Below are 25,679 nucleotides of genomic sequence, written 5' to 3'. Positions count from 1 at the left end.
TTAAAACAAGACATGACAAAATACTAAAAATGTCACATTGAAAATAGAAAATGTTTTAATATACAACTGTTTCAAACAATGTATGTTGTAAAAACAATAGCAACCAAAAACATCTGTTTAAACTGAGCGGTGAACAAATTAAAAGCAAATGTTACAGAACTGCAGGGTGCCCCTGTAAACAAGTTCATACTCAGACCAACCTGGTACCCACCTAAAAATCTCCTTCCTGAAAGGAAAAATGCTAAAACAGGTTGGCTGCAGTGAAAATGTACATTATAGTTTACATACCTGTCCAGCATAATTCTTTTTTTGTTTTTTTTTAAAGTGTACAATCCCTACAAGCATGTATCCAACACGGAAATGATTTGGGAACGATACCTACTGATGCTTGAGTTACAGTTGGGTCTAAATAAAGTTTGTTATGAAAAGCAGGAGTGCAGGGAATTGCTGTCAAGCACTTAAATGCTACACTTATCATTTGCAGTACAATACACGAGCTGGTCCCATGCTTTTAAAAGAATGGTAGTTACTGCAATGCTGTAACACACAGATAAAAGGTTTTCGAATACTGGACCTGTGAGATGGGTGCTAGAAAGGCTCAATGGTGGTACAATAGGGAATTTGAATGGTGGCAATACGCAGTAAAATCAACTATGACAGAACAAAATGGTTTCAAGGGGAGAGTGTGGTAACCAATGCCCTTTTTGCAGCTGGTGAAGTTCAATACAGAAATTAATCTCATGTTTTCTTCTGGGAGTGAGAGGAGAAGAGAAACATCTACCGGATGGGATAAAACAAGTGAGTCTTCCACTTGATGGCCTCATGGTCAGTCAGTGCTTGTTGTTAGTTTCCTCTTGGGAAGAGCTTGAGATGCCGTTCTGATTTTGAGTGGACCCAGAGCCCAATCCATACAATCGCCCACAATACTTTGCATCATCAATGTTGTCTTCAAAGAAAAGCTGCAAAAGACAAATTACTTCAGACGTTTCAAGTAACAGAAACATTGTCAGACTCAGTTTCTCCCAAGATGCACGTCCCCATCATCAAGGCTAGTTTCTATATCTTGAACTGGGACTGTCAACCTTAAAGGTTATTTTCCTTCCTGACCACTGATTTGAAAGGACATGACAGGTGTAAGCACAATGTTGAAAATGTCATGGAAGATAGGAGACATGAGGAATAGAATAGTAGGTACCTCTTTCATCCTAAAGAACGCCATCCCTGTGAGCAGTGAATCGGAACCGGCCTGGTGCTGTCTCCCAATCCTTTTCAGTTCCAGCTGGTCAGCCACCTCCTGGAGTCCTCCCTGAACAAACACACAGGCAACAGTCAGCCAACTGCAGCCATATGCTCTACCTCAGCCTTTGGGGAAGTCAAAGGACATTTCATGTCAGTCACATTTCTTGTCAGTCACATTTCTTTACCAATAGACCAACATTGCTTGTGTAGCTGGGGCAGTTCAATGAGCCACGCTTGTGTGATGAGTAACCTTGTCCGAGACCTGAAGACTTGCATTAGCTAATCAAGCTAAGCATGCCAACAAAGTTGAGGCATGCATGAGACTCAGATTTAAACTGTCAGACATGCTTTACAGCCAACAGTGCTTTCATTGGCTTTGCTAATACCATAACATAAATGAATAAGCAGGTTACAAGGAATGTGTCTTTACCTTTAAGTTCTTACAGCTTTTCATCAGATATTTCACATCATAGATTGCAGGGAAGAAGAGATTGAGGATCTGGAAGAACTCATGTTCCTCCTCAGGTAGGCGAGTGTCCGTTAAGAGCTTCACCAGGTAGCCAAAATCATACCCGCTGCAAATGAGAACAGCAGGTATATCATTATAACATTTCTCAAATGACAATTGAGGCACTGTTGTGAGTTAATGACTTGGGCCCAGAGCTGAACCTGGTCACCAGGAAAAACTAGGGCCTAGGCCCACTGACATTTCTCCACACATCCCTACCTGTGAAAGGAGAGCCACTTGACATTTTCACACAGCACTAAACCAGATGTCATCAGGAGCTCAGCAAAGTAAAGTGTGTCAATCCCCTCTTCCTCGTGCTTTTTGAATTGGAGGCCGGAGTTCTGGAGTAGGTCTATTGAGTCCTGGGAGTACATATCCTCTCTGTTTACAAAAGAACATCAGTCTTTTTTCCAGAAAGGAACAAAACAAACTATTACTCAAGTATTCTAATGAGGCAACAAATCCTACCCAAATAAGCATGCTAGTTTTAATTCCATCACTGGCTATGCTGTATTGTAAAAAGGATGTAAGGAATAACACCCACGTTAAATTAAATTTGAAATTGAACTGCCATGTTGTTGTTCCAGGAGGATAGTCTCCGTCCTCGTTCATAAACGACAGTCCCAATTGGATGATTTTCAGAAGGTCCACGTTGCACCTCAAGAGCTGGTACTGGTAATCTACTGTGCTGCGAAACTCGCCAATTGGTCGAACTACTACTCCGGGGAATTCTGTGTCCTGGTGGAACAAGGAGGACATCATTAAATGACTGAAATAAAAAATGGTTTAATGCAATATCAATATTCCCAGACCTACTAAGCATAAATATATGCATATTTGACACGATAGATTACCATGGCAATGGAGTTGTAGCTTTGAATTATCTGTCGGATTTTCCTCATTTCCTCCTCCACATTGCTTGCCCAGACCTCACAGATAATCTGACTGGTATCTGCAAGTGCGGCTGGCATTTTTGCAGGTTGAGGAAAGGACTGAAAACACCGATAATTCTGCAGCACCTTCAGGGAGCAGTGTGGCGAAGAAGAAAAAAAAACTATCTGGGAACAAGAGGTTTAAATTCATATAGGCCATTAAGCTAATCAACCATTACATTTTAAATGCAAAATGATAGCTAGTTAAAAACTGTGTGCAGTAGCTGGATTCAACATCAAACACATGTAGCTAACTACATGGCTGGGCGCTTAAATCAAAACCTGACTGGCCTGGATATCATCACTGCGGTATGAGGGATGCTAACTAACGTTAGCTGGTAGTTCAATAGCAAGCGAGCTTGGCTGGATAAACGACTCCACTTTGTTTTCTGCAAATTATGAACGGTTCTTGTACAAACACTTAGTTAACTAGCTAGCAACAATGGAATGACGAACAAGCTATGTAGCTAACACAATGATAATAGCTAACTCAGTTACCGGGGGAAACATAGTATGTTCACGGTAGATAACATTAACCTCCAGTGTGGCTAGCGAACATAAATGTTAACTACCTCGTCAATCTCCCCCCTCTCCCAATTTGGTGATATTCAAATTACGAACTTGTCACATCACTGCAATCTTCCATAACATTCATCAGTCGCTGGCCGAATCAGTTTAGACTAGCTAGCGAAATGGCTAACTAAGTTTGCTAGCGTTGGTTCGTTTGGTTAGTATGAAGAGCTAACGTTAGCTGGAAAACGGCATGATAGCTAGCCAACTCACTTAGGTAATTTGCTGGACTCGCATATTATGGTATTGGCTAGCTACTATGAACCGTATAAACCACAATCAACAATGTTTACCTGATCCGTCGTATGATCTTGTACTTCTGCTGGGGCTACTGCTAGTACTTGATAGCTAACGTTACTGGTTAACGTTGGCTTACTTGCTGCTGTCGGAAGTCAGATAAACATTTACGCAGGCGCAGTGAAGAAAAAAAAAAGCGCACCTTCACTCTCTCTTGAAGCTCTGACCCAAATAGTCTGATTGTAGTTGCTGAAGAGCACGGAGCATATACAGCCGCATAATATTATAGCAAGCTACATAACTTTAGTTTTGAACTTTATAGTTGCCAATGTGGTTTGTTGTCATGACCCCCCATGTACAGTAAGTTTTCAGCACAATAAAGACCCAATTATCCAGGAGATCATTGGCTTGCAAAGATTTTTACAAACGAAATGCTTTACAAAGTATCACATTTACGCAAATCTTCATTTGGGCTTTGGTATTCCACAATAATCAATACAAAGCTGTAATAGGATTTTGTTTAAGAAATTACTTTGATTTGGAAAGCATAAAATACCTGACGGTTATGTAGCTCCAACTGTCTAAGGAAAACCTGATATAGTTCCAAGACACAAGTTACCACTTTTCACATTAAAACAATTAAAATAGTTGTTAATTCATTCAATTACTAATATTCTGTTCATACATTACATTTGCAGATAAATAGGGAGGTATGGCAAAGCGATATCACACTCATCCGTAATACCTGTATACTTGGTTAAGAACTTGAGGTTATCCTGAACCTCAAGGTTATCCTGATCCTGAATCCTGGTGTTATGAATAATGAATTGAATCATAGTAATTGTTAAATAGAGACATGGAGACGTGAGAAATGCAGACATCAGTGTCATTCAAACACATCAGCTCGACTCCTCAAATAGTGTGCATTGGTCTATCTACTGTGCTACACAACAGCAAAAGCATTACAATTCCCCACAACGAGTAAACACTATCAAACGGTGCATTTGTTATGAGGCATGACAATTTAGTTTAGGCTTCAAACTAAATATGAATGACAGCTGAGGAAGTAAATGACACGTCAATGCTTTTGTTTGTCAGTCCCTTGCTAGCACAGCAGAGAGAGTGATACGGTCACTGTTGGGTAGAGTCAGCACTCCTTTGAATGTGGGACACCTCCAATACAGGCATGAGGAGCTGGAAGGCATCCTGGATGTACGATGCACTGTTGGAAGCCTAAAGAAGAGGAGATACATACATACTGTAGATACTTAATGCACCACATTTGTAAATCACACACAATATTCAGGTTTCAGACAGAATTGTGATATGCAGTGATGCACAATCATACAAACCTCCAAAAATACTCCTGTTATGAGTGGATTGAGGACATCTCCCTTTTTATTTGACTGCAAAACAAAATGTTTTGCTCTCGTTAGTCTCTGGACTCAGTGAAGCAGGAATCTTATACACATGTTCATACTGATTTACACTACTATATGGGTCTAATTAACTAAAGTCATCTCCATTAGAATTAATAATGTCAGCATTACAGCATGGAAAGATTGCATCAACTTGTTACCGACCACTCTGCAACAATTTATTTAATGGATTGAAGCTCTTTAAAGCAGTGGTTTTTAAACTTTTTCAGCAGGGACCCAATTTCTTATGCCATAATTTCAGGGACCACACCCCTACCCAAATCTGATTACAACCTTAAAATCGGTATATTTTACTTGATTTTTTACATCAACACGTAACCTTCAATTAATAAAATTCTCATCTCTTAACTTATCTTTCTCAAAAAAGTACAACAATCTGTACTCTTACTTTACATTATTTTATACTAATACAATTGCTCCGAGAAAGAGTTTTTGTTTTACAAGTTGTCAAATAGGTAATGGTCAAAATGGACACTCGTTTTCAATACCGCACCTTGCGAGGATAACAGCACTGAGCCTTTTTCTAAAATGTTTTATGATTTGGAGAACACATTGGGAGGGATTTTAGACCATTTCTCCATACATAATTCTTCCAGATCCTTGATACCCTTAGTCTGTGCTTATGCTCTGCCCTCTTCAATTTAACCAACAAGTTTTCAATGAGTTTCAAATCCAGAGAATGAGATGGCCATTGCAAAATGTAGATTTTTGTGGCCAATTAACCATTTCTTTGTGGATTTTGATGTGTGCTTGGGGTTATTGTCTTGGATAAAATGTCCTGGTACTGGGTCAAGTTCATGATGCCATTGACCTTAAGGGCCCCAAGACCAGTGGAAGAAAAATAGCCCCATAAAATCAAGATCCACCACCATATTTTTTGTTTAAGATCACTCTATTGGCCAATTGCTCACAAGGTTCAGCTGAAATTTCCACTTTTTACCCAACCCCTCCGAAAGACACATACACCCCTCCCCAAATTCGAGGACAACCTTAAAAACAGTTATATATATTTTTTAATCAACCAGCAACCTTTAAATAATTACATTTATCTCATTAATCAACTTCTTTCCCAAACACATTTGTATATTGTCCGATACAAATCTTTTCTCTTAATTTATTTTTGTTTTGGGGACCACACTCCAATTCCCCCGCGACGCAATAGGGGTCATGACCACGACTTTGAATACCACTGCTTTAAAGTAAGGATGATTACTTTGTGAAACACAAAATACCATTTATTAGTTGTCATAGTGATGAAGTACACAAGTTCCATGATGAAAAGTTGTTGTGCAAGACCTTGAATATAAACATCTGAAGCAGAGTTCTGTGAATGCAGCTTCGAAGAGTGTAAGCTAAGTGATAGGCTAAATATACTTTGTGATATAGGTTCGTAAAGAATTACCGTCTTACCCCTATTGTAGTTAAACAGGAGGTGAACTTCTTGGAAAGTAATGATATCTCTTTACACAAAACAATTGTTATTCTGTAAGGGGAGAACAAAATGTTGAGTTAGAGAACAATCACATACTATGATATTTATATTTTGAAAATCTTTATTTAACTAGGCAAGTCAGTTAAGAACAAATTCTTATTTACAATAACAGCCTACCAAAAGGCCTCCTGTGGGGACGGGGGCTTGGGATAAAGCAACATATACATACACATGTATGTATGTATGTATGTATGTATGTATGTATGTATGTATGTATGTATGTATGTATGCATGTATGTATGCATGTATGTATGCATGCATGTATATGTATGTATGTATGTATGTGTATATATATATATATACACACACACATACATACATATATTGTTTACATACACCTTAACCAAATACATTTGAACTCAGTTTTTCCACAATTCCTGACATTAAATCCTAGTAAAAATTCCCTGTCTTAGGTTAGTTAGGATCACCACTTTATTTTAAGAATGTGAAATGTCAGAATAAGAGAATTATTTATTTCAGCTTTTATTTCTTTCAACACACTCCCAGTGGGCCAGAAGTTTACACTCAATTAGTATTTGGTAGCATTGCCTTTAAATGGTTTAACTTGGGTCAAACGTTTCAGGTAGCCTTCCACAAGCTTCCCACAATAAGTTGGGTGAATTTTGTCCCATTCCTCCTGACAGAGCTGGTGTAACTGAGTCAGGTTTCTAGGCCTCCTTGCTCACACACACTTTCAGTTCTGCCCACAAATTTTCCATAGGATTGGAGGTCAGGGCTTTGTGATGGCCACTCCAATACCTTAACTTTGTTGTCCTTAAGCCATTTTGCCACAACTTTGGAAGTATGCTTGGGGCATTGTCCATTTGGAAGACCCATTTGCGACCAAGCTTTAACTTCCTGACTGATGTCTTTAGATGTTGCTTCAATATGTCCACATCATTTTCCTTCCTCGTGACGCCATCTATTTTGTGAAGTGCACCAGTCCCTCCTGCAGCAAAGCACCCCCACAACATGCTGCCAACCCCGTGCTTCACGGTTGGGATGGTTTTCTTCGGCTTGCAAGCTTCCCCCTTTCTCCTCCAAACATAACGATGGTCATTATGACCAAACAGTTCTATTTTTGATTCATCAGACCAGAGGACATTTCTCCAAAAAGTATGATCTTTGTCCCCGTGTGCAGTTGCAAACCGTAGTCTGGCTTTTTTATGGCGGTTTTGGAGCAGTGGCTTCTTCCTTGCTGAGCGACCTTTCAAGTTATGTCGAGATAGGGCTTGTTTTACTGTGGATATAGATACTTTTGTACCCATTTCCTCCAGCATCTTCACAAGGTCATTTTGCTGTTGTTCTGGGATTGATTTGCACTTTTCGCACCAAAGTACGTTCCTCTCTAGAAGACAGAACGCGTCTCCTTCCTGAGCGGTATAACGGCAGGGTGCGTGGTACCATGGTGTTTATACTTGCATACTTTTGTTTGTATAGATGAACATGGTACCTGCAAGCGTTTGGAAATTGCTCCCAAGGATGAACCAGATTGTGGAGGTCTACAATTATTTTCTGAGGTCTTGGCTGATTTCTTTTGAGGAACTGAGTTTGAAGGTAGGCCTTGAAATACAGTCACACCTCCAATTGACCCAAATGAAGTCAATTAGCCTATCAGAAGCTTCTAAAGCCATTACATAATTTTCTGGAATTTTCCAAGCTGTTTAAAAGGCACAGTCAACTTAGTGCATGTAAACTTCTGACCCACTGGAATTGTGATACAGTGAATTATAAGTGAAATAATCTGTCTGTAAACAATTGTTGGAAAAATGACTTGTGTCATGCAAAGTAGATGTCCTAACAGACTTGCCAAAACTATAGTTTGTTAAAAAAAAATGTGTGGAGTGGTTGAAAAACGAGTTGTTTTAATGACTCCAACCTTAGTGTATGTAAACTTCCGACTTCAACTGTGTGTGTGTGTGTATATTATATAACACATATATAACATTTTTTTTCTCATTTTGTCTGTAATAGTTGAAGTGTACCTATGATGAAAATTACAGGCCTCATCTTTTTAAGTGGGAGAACTTGCACAATTGGTGGCTGACATTTTTTGCCCCACTGTATTATATTATTAATTTCTGTCAAGTTGGTTGTTGAACATTGCTAGACAGCAAGTCTTGCCATAGATTTAAACAGATTTAAGTCAAAACTAGGCAACTGGAACATTCAATGTCATCTTGATAAGCAACTAAAGTGTATTGTTGGCCATTGTCCTGTTGAAGGGTGAATTTGTCTTCCAGTGTCTATTGGAAAGCAGACTGAACAAGGTTTTCCATTAGGATTTTGCCTGTGTTGAGTTCTATTCTTTCATTCAAAAATAAATAAACTCCCTAGTCCTTGCCAATGACAAGCATACCCATAACATGATGCAGCCACCACCATGTTTGAATATATTTAGAGTGGTTCTCAGTGATGCGTTGGATTTGCCCCAAACATAAGGCGGTGTATTCAGGACAAAGTTACTTTCTTTGCCACGTTTGTTTCCCAGTATTACTTTAGTGCCTCATTGCAAACGGGATGCTTTTATTGTAATATTTTTATTCTGTACAGGCTTCCTTCTTTTCACTCTGTCATTTAGGTTAGTATTGTGGAGTAACTTTCTCCCATCATAGCCATTATTTCCTTAACTGTTTTAAAGTTACCATTGGCCTCATGGTGAAATCCCTGAGTGGTTTCCTTCCTCTCCGGCAACTGAGTTAGGAAGGATGACTTTATCTGTGTAGTGACTGGGTGTATTGATACACCATCCAAAATGTAATTAATACTCAAAGGGATATTCAATGTCTGCTTTTTATTTTTACCCATCTACCAATAGGTGCCCTTCTTTGCGAGGCAATGGAAACCGCTCTGTCTTTGTGGTTGAATCTGTTTGAAATTCACTGCTCAACTGAGTGACCTGACAGATAATTGTATGTGTGGGGTAAAGAGATAAGGTAGTCATTTAAAAATCATGTTAAACACTATTATTGTACACCGAGTGAGTCCATGCAACTTATTATGTGACTGGTTAAGCACATTTTAACTCCTGAACTTATTTAGGCTTTCCATAAAAAAAAGTGTTGAATCCTTATTGACACAAGACATTTCAGATGATAATGTTTAATTAATTTGTAAACATTTCTAAAAACATAATTTCACATTATGGGATACTGTGTGTAGGCCAGTGACAACATCTCAATTTAATCCATTTTAAATTCAGTCTGAAAAAGTCTAGGCGTGTGAATACTTTGAAGGCTGTATCTATGACTCATAATATAACACTGTAGATGGCTGATGGTGTGTAGGAACTTACTGCGAGAGGATTTTGGCCTGCTCCAGAGTGGTGAGCTCCTGGCTGGTACAGAATAGAATCGTCTCGGCCACTTTGTGGAACTGCTCTATGGATCTGGCTGTGAGCTCAGCCAGGTTTCTGATGGCCAACGAGTGGACATCCTGAGAGGAATCAACAACTCTCACATCAGTAGTTAAAACAGAAAGGAGTAAAGCTCCATTTCAATAGTCAGTCAGATCTTGATCTTTTTTTTTTTCATACCTCAACAGTATAGGTTTTTGCCACTTCCTCTTCATTCCCTTCTTCCTTTATGAGTTTGGTCATTTGGGCAATCTGGTCACATGCATTCTTACTCACCTGATAAGGGGTATGCAGAGAGAAAATAGGTTAGAGATCAGTGATCTATCAACTGGAGAAGAGGTGCTGCCTGAAATGCAATGAATGGAGAATCCAGAAACATATAGAATCTAAAAATTGCTGCAGGCACAAATACGCAAAGACGAGTAGTGAACTCAGTCCATTTAAAACTCAGTTCTACCAAAACTCTTCAGAAGATAGCAACAAACACTGCTACAATATTGGACCAATAGCATGAGACGGAAAAATATCTGGCTTTAAATGAAATCAAGAGAGAAATGTATTGTGCCAACCTTGCGAAGTTTGTCAGATGTTGTGGATATGTGTAGTCCATCCAGGGCCCCTGTTAATTCCCTCAGAAACTCAGCGCCATCTTCATCTGAAAATAAATATGAATAAACAAAATGGATTGATTTTGTTCATTGTATTATCACAGAAACAAGATAACACATTGGATGTTTTTAAGTTGGCTTATCACCCACAGAAGAAAAGCATACACCAAAAGTATTTTGTTTACTAGTAGTACTAAAAGAATGTAAATGTAACATTGTGATAGTAGACTGTGTGGCAGTTCTGTGACGATAGGCTACCTTTCTTTTCGTTCACCTCCTCCTCCTCAAACTCCACCAGAGAGAAGGGTTCCTTTATGAGCTCCAGGTCCTCTTTAAGTTGGTCCAGCTCCTCTCCAGACAGAGTGGTCAGAACAGACTTTACCTACACCACACAACAGACAACTGATTCAGTCATAGATAACATCTACTAAAAGGAGCCAGGAGGATTTTAAAGTGGCATGGATCCATTTTTATATCTCAAGAGGTTGCAATGGTTGTAGGTGCTCTCTTTACAAGTGTGCAAAGTATTGCTAGTAAAAGGTTGTACTGATTTCAATGGTAGGCTGTGCACAGTGTACAATCAATCATATTTTGAGAGGCTGTTTACTTGTTTCTTTGTACAAAGTAAAATGTGGAACTTGCTCATTATCACCTTTGACTCACTCTCCCTGGAGAGAATCTCCAGAGCTTCCAGGTGGGATAGGCCCTGGAATTCATCGAACAGCATTCCGTAATGGGCCTTATTTTCTGTGTCGGAGGACATCTCCTTGGCTGTTTCCTGCTCCTCTCTCTCCTTGGCCTCCCGTAAGACCTTCAGCCAAAACAAAAACCTTGAATTCAATTTTTCCAACACCAATAAGGTATAAGCCCAACACTGGGGGTGGCTTCTCTGACATCCATTCAACAATATTCACCCGAGAAAGAGTGTTAGTCCTGTTCATCAGACCCTTTGTTTTCTTGTACCCTGGATCTCCCTCTGCTATGACATTCATGGTCTTCTTGCCTATGAACTCCAAGGCATCTAAACCCCCTGTTAGGACCGTTTTCCCCTGAAATATAGATATACATTTAGTCAGTAACCAAGTCACTTTTGCCCATAAACAACATATGATGGTAATCTCCAAAAAAAGCAAAGAAGCATTGTTTCTTACGGTGCTTTGAACAACACTGCTGAGGGATGAGAACATTCCAATGGCGCTTCCCATAGCCAATGCGCCATCTCCTTCCCCTTTATCAGTCTCATTACTGGGTTCACCTAGAAGTAAAATACAGTAGGTCCAAAATAATTGACACCCTTAATAAAGATGAGCAAAAAGTCTGTATAAAGTAAATAATTCAAATACTCAGCTATACTCTTTGCAATTTTTTTGTTGCTTAAATTATATTATTTGATACTAATACAATTGCTCAGAGGAAGAGATTATGTTTAAGAAGTAATGCTTTTTTTCTTCTCAATAAGTTATGGGTCAAAATTATTGACACTCCTGTTTTCAATACCTCATCATTCGAGGGTAACGGCACTGAGCCTTTTTCTAAAATGAGTTGGAGAACACATTGGAAGGGATCTTAGATCATTCCTACATACAGAATCCTTCCAGATCCCTGATATCTTTCGTCTGTGCTTATGGACTACATTCTTCAGTTCAAACCACAGGTTATCAATGGGTTTCAAGTCCAGGGACAGAGACGGACAGTACAAATGTTGATTTTCTGGCCAAATAATAGTTTCTTTTTGGATTCTGATGTGTGCTTGGGGTTATTGACTTGGCTAAAATGTCCTGGTTGCCTCTGCAATGAGGCTGAAACTTGGGTCGCAAGTGGATCTTCCAGCAAGACAATAACCCTAAGCATACCAAAATCCACAAAGACATTGTTAATTGGCCACAAAAATCTACATTTTGCAATGGCCATCTCAGTCTCCAGACTTGAAACCCTGTGGATTGAATTGAAGAGGGCAGAGCATAAGCGCAGTCAAAGGATATCAAGGGTCTAAAAGGATTCGATATGGAGGAATGGTCAAAGATCCCTCCCAATGCGTTCTCCAATTCATGAAACATTTTTAAAAAAAGGCTCAGTGCCGTTATCCTCGCAAGGTGAGCTGTTGAAGGGTATTGAAAACAGGGATGTTAATTTTGACCTCTAACTTTGTTAACCTCTAACCAGTGAACTTTGTTAGAGGTCAAAATCTCTTTGAGAAATTGTATTAGTATACAAATATATATTTACAAAAAAATGTAGCATACATAATAGCTATAAAATATTTTAGAGTAATATTTGCTTATCTTAAATCAAGGGTGTCAATAATTTCAGACCGCACTGTAGATCTCAGACATCAACCTAACGTGCATAGCTAGAACAGTGAAGCACTTTACATCTCCACAACAAACGCATCCTAAATATACTAAGGCTTATCACGGCTGATGTTAAATCTAGAGTGATGACTCATGTGTTGATCATGTTGATGACCAGTGTATGCCATCATTACCCTCTTGTTTGTCCTCCTCTCCAATCTGTGCAGACAGCTCTGTGGGGCTGGGGATTCCCAGAGAAGTCTCTGCCTTCTCAATAACCTGGGTGATTCCTTGACCTTAAAATGAAACAAACATAATAAAATGTATTTTTAGATATTTTAAAGTTTACATATGCTCACTGAAAGGGCAAACATATTGTTTAACACCATAATGAGAACACAAAATGGCCACAAGCAGAAAACACCATTTTTGGTTCTCCTCACCTACAGTGGCCACAGTGGCCGAGGCCGTTGACATGATGGACTTTCCCCAGCTCCCCCAGTAGCCCCATCCTCCCTGGACTACTGTTGACTCACTGGATGTCTGGAGGAGAGAGAGAGATGGAGGGAGAAAACATTTGTACCTGGCTATCGTTTGTACCCTATACAGCTATAAACATTTTTAAAAAACATATCCAGGCCCCAAGGTTAGAAGCTAAGCTTGTTGAATCTTTCATTCTGCTGTATCCATGCATGTCTTACCTTGGCTGGCTCTCCATCTACTTTAGGTTTCTCCTCCTGAGTCTTGTGGACTTCAACTGGAGGTTTTGGATCTGGTCTCTTCCTGGTTTTCCTTCCGTTCCTGGTTGGGGGGACATCTGTGGAGTCATGTGTGGTGCTCTCTCCAGGTAGTGTCTGTGGAGCACTGTCTGGTGGCGTAACAGTGGAGGTCTGCAGTGGTGGGGCCTCTGTCTCTGCGACCTCTGAACACCCAGCAGGGTCACCAGGGGCTTCGCTGTCTGACATCTTAACTTAACACATACCTGTTGTTATTGGATGAAAAGACAATAAGAATTTGTGTAATGTTTCATTGAAACCATAGTTTTTAAAATAATTTATATCCAATCAATAAGTCAAAACAAGTGGGATGTACAGTAGAAGTTCACTTTGCCCCAGGCGTTACTCAAATTGAGTCCAGTCACAATCTGGGGCAAGAGAAGTCCAGTGACAGGCTATTCTTGCAGATTAAATCTAGCTACATAGATAAACTAAATTACAGAGAATAGAGACTGATACTCAGACTTTTATAGTTATTGTTTAGCTAAGATAACAGTTGTCTGAGCCAAACGTAACTGTGTCCAAAAAACATCAGTGACAGCACATCAACGGCTAGACATTGTTGTACTTTCCCTTAACTAGCTGTTAGCTTTCTATGCTAAAGTCATTGCTCCCAAGTCTTCTAGGTGATAGACAATTGTCTAAGAAAGAAGCCACATGGTCTTGATCAAGAATGCCATCTATTTACGTTACTAACACATTTTATCCCAGATTTCGTGTGATCGTCTTGATTTTCTTCGTTATCTTGCAAGGTCTAGCTACAAAACCCCCTATTAGCCACGTCACACGATAATTTGTTATGGTGAGGGATCTCTTCTTCTACTGCATAAACACGTACTTATAGTGTTCAAAACAGTACACAACGCCAACTGCTGACCTGGAGGGAACATTACACAAGCATTAGCTCCCAGTTGCTTTTCAAAACCATTGTTGGGGAGTAGTTCTACTACTCACACATACTGTTCATCTCGCCGACGTCGGCCTGACAGGGATATATCGTTAGTAGATCGTGTTCCATATAGAACGTAAGCGGGAAGGCGCAGTTTTTCCAACTAATTTTCTGGGGAAGTTGCTAGAGGCAGTTCTTTTCGTTTTATTTTTTATTTTTATTAACAACAAATCAATACATAAAGCACATGAAGTTTGCTAGAGACAGGTCGATTTGTTGCTAAATGACGTTGTGACGTCATTGCGTGAAGGCGTCATTACGTAATAACGTAAAACTGCATCGTTACGTAGAATACACAATAACGTTACTCAAATTGACTGGCCATCTCTGCGAAAAATATGATTTGACAATGGTTAGTTTAGATTTGTTCATTTATTATCATATATTTTTATTTGTAAAAGTAATATTAACCCTACACATTTTATATAATCAGATATTTTTATTTTTAAACACAACACATTGAATTATTAAACAATTACACATTATTGAACAATTACATTTTATTTATTTTATTTTTAACTAGTAAACCTACACATTCTGAACAATTATAGTTTTAAGCAGTGTATTGGTAGTTAACATGCTACCTAACTGATCAACAATTATAGGTACAAGCTAATAACAAGGTATATATGCTATCTTATTGAACAAGCAACTTAACTCAAATAATGATGTGTGCACTAGGCATCTCTTTCCATCTCTCTCCAGATTGTTGTGCTGCTTGGCTGGTTAGCTGTTCAATGGTTTCCTCCAGATATTGCCACTGTTCTCGCACACACTGCAGTGCACACTGCCACCATCAGCTGTGTGTCTCCACCAGTTCCAGAGTATACATACGTACTGGAAATATGATGAATCATAGATTGGCAAGGAAATCCTCTTCATCTTCACTGTCCAACTGCTTTGTCACGGAGCTGGAACCAGCAGTAGAGGATGGAGTGGCCTTAAAGCTGTATGCTGCTGTGGTGCCAAACAGCCGCAGAACTTCACTTGGTAGTTTATGCTGGTAACAGGTATCACCAGCCAGCTGAGAGTGTGCAGTGACATTCTATTTCTTAACTTTGACTTGACCACACTGATTTGGCTGAACAGCCGTTCAACCTCCGCATTTGAGTGTACAAGGAGAGGGCAGCGAGTGCAGCTTTGCACAGTTCTTCAAATTAATTTGACCCGGAAGAGTCCGTGTAGTTATTGACTTCACTCCAAAACTCGACTGTATTTTCAGTTGAGTCCCACCTAAACAGATGGATGTTTCTCCATTGGGAAACAATTTTATCAATTGTTTGAGGTTGGTATACCAGTAGCTCAGCTACTTTAATAATTTCACTGGTGCCTTTATTGTTCTTTAGCGTTTCCTTAACACTGAACAAGGCCATGTTTCGCAAGGCTTCAAGGTTGTCTGGGAGCCTTGCTTGCAGCTCCTTGCTTAAAGCAACAATAGTTGATACACCATCTCCGAATGACCTTTTTGTCCTCTGGCGCAAGACTGAGTTGGTACACCGTGCTCTCGAAAAGGTACACAAGGTATGGTGATGGACTGAGATGTCCATCAATGGCATCTTTCAGGACATCAATTTTTGCCATAGGGTTGACTACTCTGCTGCAAATTGATATTAAGAGGTGTACCAGATTGTCCAAAAGCTTGACAGGATCTGTTTGCTCTCCCTCAAATGACTTCACTGCAACTTGTACGTCAGACTTGGAAGTGTGTTGCTGCGACAGAATCTGAAAAGGCAGCTTTGCAAGCCATACCTAAATGGTCGCATGCTAGCAGCGAACAATGCTCTGCAATGGCCATTGCCACAGTAGCTTCTGAGCTTTTGCAGTTATCAACTTTCTTAACCAACTGTGGTAATGTAGACTGCGTTGTTGGGTAGTACGGTTTTTATTTATTTATATGCTTTGCTGTAGCACAATGTTTGGCCTTGGGTGTAGGCAGTTATCATGAATTGTTCGGGGCACATACAGAACAGAACGTAGGGTAGGGAACAAACGGTCTTTTGTTAGATAACAGGAGCCAGGTGTGTGATAACTAATGTGTGATAATATATTCTACATAACTACAACGACTGACCGCTGAAGCACCTAGGGGGCTGGGACCAGCTCGGGCGCCAACAATCAACGATAGGCAGAGTGGGTTTAAACCACGCCCAGTCCCTACTCTGACAGGCCGGCTCGGAAGCAGGAACTACTTCTGTCAGAGTATATTATAATAACTTTGTCAGGAACAAGTCAGTTCTCTGTTTGCCCTGCGAGGTGTGACAGAGAGCCCGTATATACGAAATCCGCATTTACCACTTATTGCTTAGCTAATAAAAAGGACATAGTATACAATCGTTGACTCAGTGTCATACTTATCCTGATACCAGATTCGATTGACTTAACAGATGTCATACATTTTTGCAAGCATATCTGATTTGCAGTACACACAGTATGCACGACAATCATCCCCAATTACTGGCTTCAGCCACCCTTTAAATTCAGGTACAGACTCACACTCTTTTCTGTACTTCTGGCTTTACAATTTTGATTGAGACATGTTGATTGATGTTGTAAGTTCTGTTCAAGATCAAACATTTGTTTGTCTCCTCGAACACATACTACTGCTGCTGCAGTCAGCCAACAATGACTTGCAATTTGCTGAAATTGCTGCTGGCCTGCTGCTGCCTGTGCACGAGCTGAGCGCCTGCTGCTGACTTCACTCACAATGCACTTTTGCAGCCAGACACCTGTGTTGTGACTGAGTGTGTGGCAGAGAAAATCGGTTTGTGTCATATAGAGGGAAAATGCATTTTTGCGTTTGAGTCACTTTTCAAAATTTGCTAAAAGTTTGTCATATATCCATATATTCATACACATAGCTCATATATTATACAGCGCCAAATTAATCCGCCTGACTCAAGTCATTGCACGTATCCCTGCCCAAACAGGAACGAACACATGTACCCAACAATAAACTGCCCCTCTCAGTTCTCTTGTCTCACGACCCCAGGACACACATAGACATTCCATCGTACGATCACACACACCCAGCCATAAAACTTGCCCCTCTCAGTTCTCCCTACCTCACGATCCCCTGACACACAAATACCTTCTTGCATAAACACACACACTTCATCCCCCGTCTACTGGTCGGGTGCCCAGAGCAGAAGACTCTGCTGTGCACCAATGGGGCTCCTGCTCTGGCTAGAGCAGGTCCGCCTCCAACCCTTCGGGACCATTCAGAAGGCGACACGACAAGACTCTAACCTACATTATTTAATGTATAAAAACTGTTGTAACCTTTGTCTAAGCCCCTTTTTCAGCTAACTCCTTTTGAGCTATATGAATCAAGTCCGTGCACGTTAAACTGCTAGGACAAGATATCTTTGACCTTAATAAACTGCCTTTTTGCTATACTTGATTCCACTCTGTCCAGCGTCCATGATTTGGTCTCACTAAGTTAATCATCAACAAGTTCCAAATACATGTTTAAAAGAAGCTAAATTTGTTGCTAGGTGCTGTTTCAAAAAAAGTCTCTAGTACTCTCACTACTCCTCCCCCTCAACCCATCTTCCTCTACTTTCTTCACTGCCTCAACTTTTGACAACTTCTGCACTATTCTAACCCTGGAAACTTCAACCTGCCTCTCTCTCACGGGGCATTTCTGATCCCCAGCTCCATTGGCACCCCTACAATTAACACATTCCACTACTTTCCCCAATACTACACATTCCTTTTTCTTTTGCCCTTCTGCACATTTCTCACACCTTGGACCCTTCCTCCTACAGACTGCTGCCACACGCCCATAAGCTTGACACCTGTAACCTCGTAATGTATTCGGCACATAAGCTCGTACAGGATAACTTATATATTATTTTTATTTTATTATTTTTTTTATTTGAATTTTGACCCCCCTTTTTCTCCCCAATTATTAGTAGTTACTATCTTGTCTCATCGCTACATCTCCCGTACGGGCTCGGAGAGACGAAGGTCGAAAGTCATGCGTCCTCCGAAACACAACCCAACCAAGCCGCACTGCTTCTTAACACAGCGCTCATCCAACCCGGAAGCCAATGTGTCGGAGGAAACACCGTGCACCTGGCGACCTAGGTTAGCCCGCCACAGGAGTCACTGGTGCGCGATAAGACAATGACATCCCTACCGGCCAAACCCTCCCTAACCCGGACGACGCTAGGCCAATTGTGCGTCGCCCCATGGACCTCCCAGTCGCGGCCGGCTGCGACAGAGCCTGGGCGTGAACCCAGAATCTCTGGTGGCACAGCTAGCGCTGCGATGCAGTGCGCCACCTGGGAGGCCCAATTTATATATTCTAACTTCACTTTGTCTGGCAGACTCAACATCAAAACTCCCCACTCTCGCCACCCTGTCTGTGTCGCATCAAACGACGAGCATCACATACACCACAAATCTTTCACCTCAGCTGGTCAACTTTTATATTTACTGCTACCCCAGTAATCACTCCTTTCATTGGTGCCCTTTTCTTGAGTGCGAAACAATTCACTTTTCTTGCCCCCATTCGTTTTACTTCCCCTAGCACATTCTGCCTCTGACCAACAGAAACACAAACAATTATCACTAGACCACTTCTGGTTACCCTCACCGATTCCACATTACCCCACTCTTTTTACACCCACGTGAAACCACAAATGGATCAGACAAAAGGCAAGAGTCCACTTTTTCCATAAACATCACTCCTACTGTCACAAACTCATATTCTTTCTGATTCTCACAGTGCATACCTCAGTCTCCGAAAACTTCACCATATCTGCCACCTCAGATACTTCACCCTCATTCACTTAAATTTCTCCTCCTGTCTTCAGCTCCCTCTCCTTACACTTTCACATGTTAGTTTAAGTGTTTCTTTAGTTTATTATTAAAGATTTCACCATGAATGCCTTACAAACGTCTACATGTAAATGATTTTGTGAAAAAAAAAATGTAATTGCCAAAATAATCATTTGTCGATTTAGCTAAAACAGTCATATCACCTCAAACAAAAATGATTAGGCTTGTTAATTTGCAGCCATCCACCATTACTGTGTATATATGTCTCTTTCTCAAATCAATGAAAATTATTTGTTGGAGGTAGCCCTATTCAGTAATAAGAGGTAGCCTAGGTCTCTAGTGGCACATTCAAAACAACTCGGAACTCTGCAATCTCTGACTTCCGACTTCAGTCTTCCTCTGTGTTTGATTCGTCCTCGTTTTTTCGCCAGAGTTCCCAGTTTACCACAAGTTTGCCGGTTTAACAGACACATTCACTGTCACCATGCAATCCTTATGCTATACATTTCCATGGAGATGTCTTATCAGGGCTTGAATTGGGGGGGTATGTGAGGATATAGGCCTAACCCTTGATATAGAGATTGGCAAAAAGCATATGCCACCCTTGTTTGCTTAGCCTTACAAAAAATAACGGTATACTCTAGGCTATAACAATTATTAACTCCACGATTATATCCGTATAGTCTACTAGCCTATCGAAACGCTTGCTCAGCCTCAACATCACAGGGAAATGTGTTTGCTTTATTAAATGCTCCGCAATTTAGAATATTTGTGGAAGGCTAAGCCTACCACAAAATACCAAAAAGATAGAATCGGTATTGGTCTATCCATAAACCGAACACCTTTTTATTCAGGATAATCGCATTGAGACAGGCTATTCATTTCAGTGCAGTTGCGTTCTTACGCATAACCGCCTAAACAGACGCAGACGCCTAAACAGAACCGAAAACACCCCAGCCTGTTTTGATCACAGATCATGAAGCCTGAACATTTCAGCTGTTTGTCATTGATTTAACCCACAATCGCCTACAGATTTGATACACATGAAGATCTATATTTATTCTGGATTTGACAAACAATAGCCTGACTATGTAGCGGCTCTTGCCGAAAGGAGTGGACCAACGTGCAGCGTGGATAGTGTTCATGATTATTTATTTTTTTTAAACACTCAAACAAAAATAACCAAAGTGAAAACGAAAGCGCACAGTTCTGTCATTTTTATAGTGTAAGAAAATCTATACGGGAGATGGTGTCATATAATGGGAACAGAAGGGAGGAGGTTATGTTGTGTAGGATTGAGGTTAGGGTTTACCAAATTTAATTTATCTTTGAAATTGATAGGGAAACATGGTACTGGAATGTGTAATGGTTGAACATGTATTATTATTTTGTGAAATGTTTGACGTAGAAAGGGACAGGTTGTTTGACAGAGTCAGAGAGGTTGGACGGAATGGGAGTGGGTGGTATTTTGGGTGGGGGTGATGGGAGTTCTGAGGTTTGTAGGTAATTATTAATTTAGGGTTAGTTAAGAGAATACACTGTAGACAGGTCATGACTGGCCTCACACTCCAGTACAGTAGGTGGCGGTGTATGCACCTGTCGGTTGGTTGTGATTCGCCAATAAAACTTAAAGAAGAAGAAGATTATTGCTGGAGAGAGATACAGTGCTGATTGTATGGAGATTGTGACAGCCGGTTAAATGGCATCCCTTGAGAAGGTAAGAATAAGATGTATGCAGTATTATCATAAGGAGATGTATACTTGGAATACGGAGGAGGAATGGAGGGGAAAAGAGAGGCAGAGGAGGTCAAAGAGAGCGAGAGAGAGAGCGGGTGAGCTTGAGCCGGTTAAAAATGGTGGGGAAAAAGGAGATGGTTTGTTAAAGAAGAATGGTAGAAAGTGTAAGCAGAGTGAGCTAAAGACAGGAGGGGAAATTTAAGTGAATGAGGGCAAAGTATCTGAGATGGTAGGTGTGGTGAAGTTCTTTGAGCCCGAGCCTTGCACCGTGGGTCAGGAAAAAGATGAGTCTGTGGCAGTAGTAGTAGTGAAGTTTTTGGAAAAAAGTGGACCCTTGCCTTTTGGCTGATCTATTTGTGGTTTTGGGGTGGGTGAAAACATAGTTGGGTGCTGTGGAGTTGGTGAGGGTAACCAGAAGTGGTCTTGTGATAATTGTTTGTGTTTCTGCTGGTCAGAGGGAGCAGGCGCTCCATGTTAAATGAATGGGGACAAGAGTTGTGAATTGTTTTACTCTCAAGAAAAGGGTGCCATTGAAAGGAGTGATTACTGGGTAGCAGTAAAAGTTGACCAACTGAAGGGGAAGATTCCCAGTGTTTGTGATGCTCGTCGTTTGGTGCGGCACAGGCAGGGTGGCGTGAGTGGTGAAACAGTCATTGTTTGTTCTTTTGAGTTTTAATGAGTCTTTGCCCGACAAAGTGATGTTAGTATATATAAGTTATCCTGTACGAGCTTTTTTGCCGAATACATATTCGGGGAAAGTAGTGGTAGGTGTTAATTGTGAGGGTGCCCACGGGGCTGGGGATCAGAAATGTCCGGTGCAAGAGAGGCAGGTTGAGGTTTCCAGAAGTTGTCATATGCTGAGGCAGTGAAGAAAGTAGAGGAAGATGGGTCAAGGGGGAAGGATCCTGAGATCCTTCCCTTTTATCTAAGAGGAGTGGTGTGAGTAGTAGATCTGTACCAGTAAACAGGGATAGGCCAACAAGTGATATGTTTCATTCAGATTGGATTTTTAGCATTTATAGCAATGTTTATTAACTGTACTGCATGGATGGAATGTAAGTCATGGAAAATTGTTGAGGTGGCAGCTGCAGAGAGGTATTTGGGTGTGCGAGACTTGACATCAGAGTTACAGGGTGTGTTAAAAATATAAAAAATAAGTGGTGGTGTCCCAGGTTCAGGTTGTTTGCCTGAGGTAGGACTAAATATATTTAAATAGTGGATTATAATTAGCGGGTGGCGTTACTTTTTATTATTACAGGGTTTTATTTTTTTGTGAGTGTAGTGTAAGATGGTAGGGTATTTGTTTATTTATTTTGTTCAAGCAAAGTATAAGGGAATTGTACTCCAGTCTAATAGATGGCAGTAATGCAACATTGAATGGCTTCCAACTGCCGTTTAACCTCATCGAAGAAGAAAAGAGCGCAACGACGGATAGACGAGAACATCTTTGGCGCAAGGTTGGTTTCTTCAGATTTTGACCACGCCCACTGCTGAATGCGGAAGTCACCAGTTGCTGCTGTTTGTGTGCATGAAGGTAGATAAAGAACAAATCTATGGCTATTGTTCGTTTTATTTTTGTTGGCTGCTGTAGTTATGAATTGTATTATTTTATCTAAGATGTTTTGTGGCATCTAGTGTTCTGTTATTATTCTCCATCAGGGCATTTTTGCTTGCTAACTGAACAACAGGTGTAGCTGACATTTGCTAGCTAGTTAGCTACCTGCTGACGTACCTTACTACAGGTATCATAGTTGTTGATTACTTTATGCATATTTGCTCGTTTTATTTTCTTCCACTGTTTTTAAACATTTATGATCCATAATTGGCTATGATGTAGATCAACTACACTAAGTATACCAAACAAAGGCACTTAAATATTTTGTCTTGCCCATTCACCCTCTGAATGGCACACAGACACAATCCATTTCTTAATTGTCTCAAGGCTTAAAAATACTTATTTAATCTGTCTCCTCCCTACCATTTACACTGATTGAATTGGATTTAACAAGTGACATCGATAAGTGATCATAGCTTTCAGTCTATCATGGAAAGAGCAGGTGTTCCTAATGTTTTGTATACTCAGTGTATGTATATATTTTTGGTTGGCTGTGATTGAAATGTTGACTGGCTGCAATAGCTTTTACCTCGACACCTGTTCACCCCCCCCCCCCCCCCCCCCCCTCCCACACTCCTGTTCTACAGGTTTTAGAGAACTTTCCCTTGATGTGAACTGAAGATTGTACTGCTCCCCAACATGTCACATACACAAGCACACAGCTACACACTGATTACAAAGTGTGTGTGCATGATCATCACACAACTCTTTGCCTCTGGACATGCAGAAGAAATGACAAAAGATGGAAAACAGAACCGTTCTCTGGTATCCATCCACTACCTTGCCAGTTTACCTACTCTCCGGGATATCATAGTGAAAGAGGGAGCCAGCACTCTGATTGAGTGCAATGTCACTGGAAAGCCAGATTACATTCAGTGGTACAATTCCAAAGGGCACGTTCTGGATGCGGAAGAGGGAGGTAATACATACAGCCAACTCTATCAACTTTTAGTTACCTGAAACCTTTACAACATCTGATTAATTGTTTTACATTGTATTATTAAAAGCAGGTTTAACTAACTTTTGATTTCTTTCCGGAAGGTGGGAAATGGCTGATTCAGGACAAGGGCGTTTTAAATATCACAACGGTCAGTTTTGAAGACCGAGGCCGATACACCTGCATAGCCTCCAGCTCGGCAGGGACCTCCAACTACACCATCACCTTACGGGTGGCCTACGTCCACAGCGGCCTGGGCCTGTACTACGTCATTGTGTGTCTCATCGCCTTCACCATCACCATGATCCTCAATGTCACGCGCCTCTGCATGGTCAGCAGTCACCTGAAGAAAACGGAGAAGGCCATCAACGAGTTCTTCCGCACCGAGGGAGCTGAGAAGCTCCAGAAGGCCTACGAGATAGCCAAGCGCATCCCCATCATCACCTCAGCCAAGACCATGGAGTGGGCCAAGGTCACCCAGCTCAAGACCATGGAGTTTGCCCGCCACATGGAGGAGCTGGCCCGCAGTGTGCCACTTCCCCAGACCATCCTCAGTTGCAGGGCCTTTGTGGAGGAGGTTATGGAGACGGTGCACACCTCGGTGGGGGCGACAAGCATCCAGAAAGCTATAGAGCCAGCCAACCCAGAGGGGAGAGGTAAAACCTGTGAGGTCCAGATGTCAGCAGAGCAGCAGGGTCCAGCAGCACATGGCAGAGAGGATGATGTTGATGGTACCATTGAAAACAGCCTGGACATTGAGGTGTCTGTACACCCTATGTCCAAGTGTGAGGATGAGAAGTGGGCTGAAGGGGATGAGGTGTCTGTACCCATGCTGGGGCCATGCTCCAGTGGGAGTGTGGCTTATGAAAGTTGCATTTAGTTGTGCGAGTCAGGTCTTTACAACTAATATTTTCCAGTTAGTTGTGAGGTCAAAAGCAAAGGGCTGCTCAGATGGTGGGAGTTGAGAGGTATTCTGTGTTTAGGATGCTACTGCCTCTATTTCATAGAGAAAATACATTGGATGAAACCTAAAGATGTTTCAGAGATGAGATAAGCCCTGATAGCAGTGGTATTGGTATATGGTATTTACTTCACTACTTGCCTCAGTTTAAATGAAGGATTGATTTGGTTGTTTGCTTGTGTGTTTGTAACTTAACACATTAGAAAAAATAAGAAACCTGCACACTGCTCTTGCTAGTATCACTGCTCTTTATTAAGCTTGATGTATCAGCCTTCAAAAAGCTCTGACGAAGGCCTTGAGGCCGAGATGTAAAGCTTAATAAAGAGCAGTGATACTAGTAGTGTGCAGGTTTGCAGGTTTCACTAGTATCACTAGTGATACTAGTGATACTAATAGTGTGCAGGATTCTTCCGTGCACCTGCAACAGAGGTGGCTCAGATGTGCCTTTTTGAATTTTGTATCTAAACAAATAACATGTTGTTATTTTTAAAATCACTTGGAATATGGGTTGCACAAGGCAATCTAGCAAATTAAGTACAATTTTACTCGGGGTAATGGGTGTAATCAGTGGTATAAAGTACTTAAGTAAAAAATACTTAAGTACTACTTAATTAGTTTTTGGGGGTATCTGTACTTTACTATTTATACTTTTAAAAACGTTTACTTTACTACATTCCTAAAGAAAATGATGTACTTTTTACTCCATATGTTTTCCCTGACACCCAAAAGTACTCGTTATGTTTTGAATGCTTAGCAGGACAGGAAAATTGTCTAATTAGACACTTATCAAGAGAGCATACCCGGTCATCCCTACTGTCTCTGATCTGGCGGATTCACAAAGCACATGCTTCGTTTGTAAATTATGTATGAGTGTTGGTGCGTGCCCCTAGCTCTCCGTAAATTAAAAAAACAAGGAAATGTTGCCGTCTGGTTAATTTAATATAAGGAATTTGAAATGATTCATACTTTTACTTTTTATACTCAAGTATATTTTAGCAATAACATTTCCTTTTGATACTTAAGTATATTTAAAAGCAAATACTTTTAGACTTTTATTCAAGTAGGATTTGACTGGGTGACTTTCACTTTTACGAGTCTCTCTAAGGTATAATTTACTCAAGTATGACCATTGGGTACTTTTTCCACCACTTGGTGTAATTCTGCTATCTTTCCAGTTGGTGGGGGTGTTGCACAACTTTTACAGAGCCAACTGTTTGGTCTCTGAGGTAGAACAATAAAAATACTACT

At 40.7% G+C, this 25,679-nt stretch overlaps 3 protein-coding genes across 7 annotated transcripts; 1 reads left to right on the top strand and 2 right to left on the bottom strand.

The window, feature by feature from the left end:
* Positions 1–32: 32 nt before the first annotated feature.
* Positions 33–3,688, bottom strand: LOC110537512 (CCR4-NOT transcription complex subunit 8). The gene is made up of 7 exons (XM_021623610.2): positions 3,543–3,688; positions 2,602–2,805; positions 2,292–2,485; positions 1,967–2,128; positions 1,670–1,814; positions 1,196–1,306; positions 33–959 (listed from the first exon to the last, which is right to left on the bottom strand). Exons 2-7 carry the CDS (start codon positions 2,716–2,718, stop codon positions 831–833), a joined length of 858 nt encoding a protein of 285 aa, XP_021479285.1. The 5' UTR covers positions 2,719–2,805; positions 3,543–3,688; the 3' UTR covers positions 33–830.
* Positions 3,689–3,886: 198 nt separating this feature from the next.
* Positions 3,887–15,153, bottom strand: LOC110537511 (protein FAM114A2). Of its 5 annotated transcripts, none has more exons than XM_021623606.2 (14): positions 15,055–15,153; positions 13,373–13,653; positions 13,115–13,214; positions 12,866–12,967; positions 11,532–11,635; positions 11,295–11,429; positions 11,033–11,191; positions 10,639–10,762; positions 10,342–10,427; positions 9,953–10,048; positions 9,713–9,852; positions 6,336–6,408; positions 4,839–4,892; positions 3,887–4,719 (listed from the first exon to the last, which is right to left on the bottom strand). In XM_021623606.2, exons 2-14 carry the CDS (start codon positions 13,634–13,636, stop codon positions 4,618–4,620), a joined length of 1,539 nt encoding a protein of 512 aa, XP_021479281.2. In that variant the 5' UTR covers positions 13,637–13,653; positions 15,055–15,153; the 3' UTR covers positions 3,887–4,617. The 5 variants fall into 5 exon arrangements, with proteins under 5 accessions (XP_021479281.2, XP_021479284.2, XP_021479279.2 ...); XM_021623609.2 differs by lacking the exon at positions 15,055–15,153 and adding an exon at positions 14,402–14,554; XM_021623604.2 differs by lacking the exon at positions 15,055–15,153 and adding an exon at positions 14,145–14,293.
* Positions 15,154–20,762: 5,609 nt separating this feature from the next.
* Positions 20,763–25,106, top strand: LOC110537510 (microfibrillar-associated protein 3-like). The gene is made up of 4 exons (XM_021623603.2): positions 20,763–20,898; positions 22,267–22,452; positions 23,121–23,452; positions 23,575–25,106. Exons 3-4 carry the CDS (start codon positions 23,173–23,175, stop codon positions 24,348–24,350), a joined length of 1,056 nt encoding a protein of 351 aa, XP_021479278.1. The 5' UTR covers positions 20,763–20,898; positions 22,267–22,452; positions 23,121–23,172; the 3' UTR covers positions 24,351–25,106.
* Positions 25,107–25,679: the final 573 nt, after the last annotated feature.

The sequence above is a fragment of the Oncorhynchus mykiss genome, chromosome 12 (assembly GCF_013265735.2).
Source record: "Oncorhynchus mykiss isolate Arlee chromosome 12, USDA_OmykA_1.1, whole genome shotgun sequence".
Classification (NCBI taxonomy): domain Eukaryota; kingdom Metazoa; phylum Chordata; class Actinopteri; order Salmoniformes; family Salmonidae; genus Oncorhynchus; species Oncorhynchus mykiss.
Note: the sequence above shows the minus strand (reverse complement) of the source record. Positions and strands in the feature narration are given on the sequence as shown.

Excerpts from the sequence above, each read along its gene's own strand:
- LOC110537512 (XM_021623610.2), bottom strand. The coding sequence starts at position 2,718 with ATGCCAGCCGCACTTGCAGATACCAGTCAGATTATCTGTGAGGTCTGG. Across the intron at positions 1,307-1,669 it reads AAAGCTGTAAGAACTTAAAG|GGAGGACTCCAGGAGGTGGC; the intron begins GTAAAGACACAT and ends GTGTTTGTTCAG. Across the intron at positions 960-1,195 it reads CGTTCTTTAGGATGAAAGAG|CTTTTCTTTGAAGACAACAT; the intron begins GTACCTACTATT and ends TGTCTTTTGCAG.
- LOC110537511 (XM_021623606.2), bottom strand. The coding sequence starts at position 13,636 with ATGTCAGACAGCGAAGCCCCTGGTGACCCTGCTGGGTGTTCAGAGGTC. Across the intron at positions 10,049-10,341 it reads CATCTGACAAACTTCGCAAG|GTGAGTAAGAATGCATGTGA; the intron begins GTTGGCACAATA and ends ACCCCTTATCAG. Across the intron at positions 6,409-9,712 it reads CAGGCCAAAATCCTCTCGCA|AATAACAATTGTTTTGTGTA; the intron begins GTAAGTTCCTAC and ends CTCCCCTTACAG.
- LOC110537510 (XM_021623603.2), top strand. The coding sequence starts at position 23,173 with ATGTCACATACACAAGCACACAGCTACACACTGATTACAAAGTGTGTG. Across the intron at positions 23,453-23,574 it reads TCTGGATGCGGAAGAGGGAG|GTGGGAAATGGCTGATTCAG; the intron begins GTAATACATACA and ends TCTTTCCGGAAG.